At 43.0% G+C, this 6,000-nt stretch overlaps 1 protein-coding gene across 1 annotated transcript in view; it reads left to right on the top strand.

Moving 5' to 3' along the window:
- Positions 1–1,935: 1,935 nt before the first annotated feature.
- The window catches only part of LOC310779185 (protein phosphatase 3 catalytic subunit alpha), a 102,053-nt gene continuing 97,988 nt past the window's right edge, over positions 1,936–6,000 (top strand). Inside the window, exon 1 of the mRNA XM_083639686.1 lies at positions 1,936–2,190. Within this exon, the coding sequence (XP_083495812.1) occupies positions 2,127–2,190 (64 nt within the window). The 5' untranslated portion in view covers positions 1,936–2,126. The remainder of the gene's footprint in view (positions 2,191–6,000) is intronic.

Raw genomic sequence — 6,000 nt, 5'->3', positions numbered from 1 at the left:
CTATGCAGAAGCTCTGCAGAATATGCAGTATATTGTTGCTGATTGGTGAAATGAAGACTTGTGGTAAATCAGGATACAATGATATTTTTTCATTTGAGCAAAGAATGGGTTGAGTGAAGCCGTTTTCCGTTTATCTTTGGTTCTACAGTGTTCTACAGTACAAGTACCTCGCCTTGATTTTGGATGACCACCTGACCTTTTAAGAGGGTGTGTGGGTGTATTATCGGATTCAGGTGGAGAGCAGAGCAGTATTGAATAGAGTGAAAGCTTGTAAGAACAGAGGATTTTGTATATAGGCCTACACAACTACAAGTTACAACTACAAGTTCTGTGTATGTCCTGTTTGTAGATCATGTGTGGGGATTTCAGGGACATACAAATTGTAACACAATTCAATACAGGGCTATTTGTGGGGGGGTTTTCTGGAGGGAGGGCAAGCTCACTCTCATACTATGCTATTTGTGGGAATCAACTGATGACAACACATCAAGAGGCATAGCAAATAAACAAATAGATAGATAGATGGATGGATGGACAGACAGACGCACGCTTCTCCATAATCTAGGTCTGATGAAACTCATTAAAAACTTTGCATTTACACAGCAGATTACCCTTGCTCTAGTCATCAGCCTATCAGTCATCAGCCTATTTAGCTTGTTGAAGCAACAGATATACCCACCATTGATAGGGTGGGAAAATCAGTATGTTTGATTTTTCATTAAGAGAAAGCACTGTATCAACACTGTTGCAAATGAGTATTGTACCCGTTTACATTTTTTTGTATCGATACTTACCGATACTAACGATACATACCGATACTATCAATACTTTTGACTACCTTATTTATAAACCTAAAATGAGGACATGCATATTGTGACTTATTAAGAGCTTTTCATAGAAAAAAAGTAGATGCTGTGTGAAACCTCAATCAAACTGAAATTAAATGGAAACCAATAATAGAATGAAAGGGGCCTTTTGAAGACAACTTTATATGACCCTGAGTCTAAAAGTGAATATTCAATCAGAGGCAAGGCAGGCTAATCTGTGTCTGAAAGAAACAGATGTGGTTGGCGTGGTCGTTGATCACCTGCCGGGGCCCTGAGGACTCTTCAGACTGGCCTTTGGAAATCACATTCTCATTACTTCTGCAACCCTTTACCCATCAGCCTTTTCTTGGCTTAGAAATGCATACGTTTGAGCACATAGACCAGCCGATAGAATGGAGTCCAAGGACACCTGCAAATGTAGAATTAAGACTTATTCTCCTGGATCTAATGAAAAATCTATTCTAGTTGATCCCTATAAGGACTTAGAGGGCCTGTGGTACTTAACAGTGAGTTTCGACCTTATTGTACTTTATTATGTATTTTTTGAATCTCCTCTTATCTAGAAGTAGCAGGGGCTGCAATGTTTATTATTTATTTGTTTTCTATTTTTTTCTACTGCAACCTATATGGAAAAAATAAATTTCACACATTTATTTCTTTATGTATTTATTTATTTAGTTAGTGAGATAGATAGTTTATTTCGTTTAGTTGTTTATTTAGTTTAGAAAAATGACAGTATGCACAGACATTAATTATTTAGAAAATAAAAAGATGGACCCAGCTGTAGTCCTGCATGTATTTATTTATTTATTTATTTATTTATTTATTTTTTGTTTTGTTTATTTATTTAAACAACTATTGGCAATGCACAGCTAAGAAACACAGATCATAATTTATTCGTACAGTACCACGCTTGATTGACACAGGAACACTCCTGTCGCAAGAGCAGATGTAAATGCAGACCTGCAGCCTGCCTCTCTCCACCAATGGGAGAAGCCGGTGCGAGTCGGGGGGGTGGGCAGGTTGGGCGGGTCGTATCGGTAAGCAGGCTAGGCTGCACACTGCGCTCAAGACAACTTGACTACAGAGTCTAACAGTAAATCAGACAGAGCTGCTCCTACAGCACCAGCAGTGAAATTGTAACCCTGTTGCAAGTATTTTTGGCCACTGATAGGAGCGAGTGAGATCACTGCGGTCTCTTCCTCTCCGATAGACTCACAGTTGTTCGGCGAGAGCAACGCCAGGGGACCGTTTCCACACGTTCTTTCTGCTAGATCTCAATATTCTCTCACACTGGAAATGTCCGAAGAAAACAAGCCGAATGATGAGCCGAAGTTATCTACGACGGACAGGGTGGTGAAATGTAAGTGAAATCTCCGTGCAGTTTAAATCACAGTCACACCGTTCTTACTCACTGTGTACAGTACGTTGGTGAAGCCAGACGCTACAAACAAGAGCTGTCTCTGACCAACAGGAGCGGACTTGAACAGTCCATGGTCACAGGCAGCGGCAGCAGCAGCGGCACTGGCAAATCTAGTCGAAAATCTTTGCTGGCTATGGAGGAAAGACGGGTGTTAGCCGAGCTATGACAGCAGTAAAAGTAGGAAGTGGGGATAACTCCAGTTGTAGCCTACAACAACAATTTAGCTCGAAATGTGTCAAATTCAGCCTGTGACTTGAGGCGTGATCAGCCGCTTGTCTCTATACACTGTGTTCACTACTGTGTAGCAGCGAATGTACTAGTCTGTACTGTACAGCCAACACAACAGTGTGTGAGATGCACGACCATTTCATTGTGATACACAGACGGACTGCACAGCAAGGAGAAAAAACAGTTTATGCATGCAGGGATATTGCACAACCATTGCATTCAACCCAAGGGCGTTTTTTCCTCATTTTGCATGCATCATCAAACATAGTTCGGCAGAGGCTTTTTTCATCATTGCATAATACTACTTGATGTGTACCCTTATGTGTAGTCAATTCACATTTGTGTGCATTTAGTATTCGTGCCATATGGGGGTCTTTCTTCCTGTGTGTTTACAGGACTGTCATGCCACCTTCGCAGTGTACCATAAGAATGCCATAAAGATCATAATCGCATCGACCAAGCCCTTGATACATGGAGTAAGAACAGCGAAGCATACCTAGATTTCACGCCACTTTGATGCTGTCACTTGTCGGCTATTCAGTCAACAACACTGCACTGAAGTTCCAGAATCAAGCCCTATTTCTCTGTGCTTTTGTGCTCTCTCTATTTCCCCCCCAGGCTGTGATCCCTTTAAGTCACTCAGTTCTATGTGGTAGAAAACAAAAGCCAGTTAACTCAGATGGAAGATGGTAGAACGACGTGTTTATTTGTGGATAGCAGTGTGCTGGGCGTTTTTTTGATCCAACACACTAGTTGCAAACATCATTTCCTCTGGCTGTATCACAACAAACATTTGCAGGGAGCCAGGGATCACAGGCTACACAGGCACAGACACAGGGAGGGGGAATTGTTGAGTATTTTGATTCAGGCTTAGTTGCTGTCAGGGTTCAACCAGTAGAAATGATCACATCATCAGTGACCATTGAACATTTCGATGTGGTGGTGGTGGGTGGGGGGGGGGGGGGGGGGGGGGGCAATGTTCAAAAGACCATGAGTGGAATGATTGACTATACGCTACATGAAAGGCAGCCATGAGCTGTGGCTTGCCAAGCGCTATCGCAAATATAGTTCCACTTCATTAGCTTCTTAAGCATCGCCTGCACCATTTGAAATGGGAAAGCACTGCCTAAATTAAACAAATGACAACTGTAACCACCCCCCACCCCCCACCCACCCCCCTCACTTACTCAGCGAGTGCAGGAGCCAGCCAATTGTGCGGAGGCTACATTTGGCTCTGGAAATGGGGCTGAGTATTAAGAGAGTCATGGCATGTCTTGGGTGCTTTTATAATGAATATTTCACAACATCATCTCGCACAGTCTCCACTAGCAACTTGAAGGGGAATGAAAAATGGATGTGACAAGTATATAGGTTTTGAAGAGATTTAACAATACTGGTAGATGGTCATGTTATGTGCTGTGGATGGATGTTGAGCTACTCTCCCCTTTGTCACATGGCTATGTTATTGCATCCAGTGCGTGCCATTGTGTTGCACCTCTCAATACAGTGTTTTCGATCTGTTTAGCGAAGGTCTACTCTGCCCCTTAATCAGGTTAACAAAAACGTATTGATTGGTCATTGGCTGAAATCTCAGAGGAAATCTCAAAGCCACCGGCTCAGAGTGCCTGCTCTTTCTTTAGATCAGAAAAGTAATTTAGGCAAACTCATTATATGCAGTCATCAGTTTGGAGCAGCCATTGTTTTTGGTTATGCGTCAGTATTTTGACAACACGGCGACGTTGGCTGTGTACAAAGCACCCTCGCCAAAACAACCGGAGGCGATGTGTGTGTGAAGTAATTTGTTTTCAGCTGCCTAGTTCGCCCTGGTCCCCGCTGTCAGTCCAACTTATCATAAGTGCTTTGCATCCACCTGTTTTCCAAATGCATTATCACCACGCTCCTTAAGGCACTGCGGCAAAAATAATTACTCATAGAGTTGAATCAGCTGAGACAGGAGAACTTGCATAATTCTCATCTTGTCTGACTTCAGCCATGATGGAAGTAAACAGAGACATAAGCGTTCACCCTGTATGACCATGAAATTGAATGAACCCGATCACCCACATGTCTGCCAGTGGCTTTATGTTGCCGGGTGTCTAGAATTTCTGCTCATTTGTTGATCAGTGCAGCGTCACGTTGTACAATACATTTTTGATTGACTTACCTGGTTAAGAATGGTGGTTAAATCAGGGCTGTGTGGTTACTTTGTTCAATTAGCTTTGAGAATTTCAGGAGCAAAATTATTTCCCCGCACTTCTTGCATCTAAAAAACAAAATTTCTCGAAATGAAATGTTTCAATATTGCCAACATGCCGTTATTCTACAATTTAATTGATTGTGGAAACTAAAATTGTGATACATATGATTACCTATTTGTGTTTCCCTAAAAATATGTCGATCAATAATGTGATAGTCATGGCATGGTCATGACAGCCGTTGGCAAAACGAGGTCAGTAATGATGTCTTTCCGTCACTCGCTGAGAAGCAAAGCATGCTTGCCCCCGCGACGGCGGCCGGCCTGGGTCTTTTGCTACGAGTGGGGATGGGTAACACATCTGACATTTGACTTTTGAGGAGGGGCCCCCATGCTCGGACGTGCGGGGTGGAGGGGGGAGAGGAGCGGGTCGGGGGGGGGGGGGGGGGGGGGTTGGGTGTGGGGGTAGGGGAGTGTCAGCGGGGACAGCGGCGGTGGCGGCACAATGCCAGCCACTGATCCCAGCTGGTTAACCTCGTCATTTATAGAACACAAGTAAAGCCACACATCACTCCATCATCCTGCCTTTACGTGTGATCACCTGTAGGGGTGCTGTCACTAGATGCTCCCTGCATCTCGGGGTACAAGCACCGTCTCCTTGTATGGAGAATATTCCTTATCGACTACAGTATGTGTAATAGCAGGTATGACGTGTTTTTGTAGGCCAACCCCATGTAGTTGCCACCATGCTGGCTCCCATTGTCGATGGGATTTCTGTATGGGGATTTTGGTTAGATGCTTGAAATGAGTCTGTGTTTAACAAAAGTTTATGAAACTGCGACCTTTGTGTTCACCAATCTTCACAAATGAACACCACTTATATGATTTTTGAGGCGTAAATGTGATTTTTAAAAATTGTGATTTTCAGAAAACGCTTCAACAATCGTAGAAGTGGTTCTCATTTCCGAAGATGATCTTGCTGAACACAAAGATCGCAGTTTCATAAACTTTTGTTAACCACAGATCTTATTTCAGGCATCTAACCAAAATCCCCATACAAAAAAACAAACATTGACTTCGAGACGGGGGAACCAGCGAGATGCTAACTACCGGGTTTTAGGACTCATTCCTGCGGCACTCTATATAACCTCACAATTTATTTGAATCTTTTCCTCGTGTCGCATTATTCTGGCTTCTTATCAGCATGCATATAAACACTGTCATTTGCCATATTCGCAAGGGACTAATATTACTATGGGGACATGAAGTGACTTATTGCGGCGTTTGTTAGTCTGCCATGTCTGTCATGTGTTAAATCAAAGTTCCAG

The sequence above is a fragment of the Poromitra crassiceps genome (genome assembly GCF_964638095.1).
Source record: "Poromitra crassiceps genome assembly, chromosome: 7".
Lineage (NCBI taxonomy): Eukaryota > Metazoa > Chordata > Actinopteri > Beryciformes > Melamphaidae > Poromitra > Poromitra crassiceps.
Note: the sequence above shows the minus strand (reverse complement) of the source record. Positions and strands in the feature narration are given on the sequence as shown.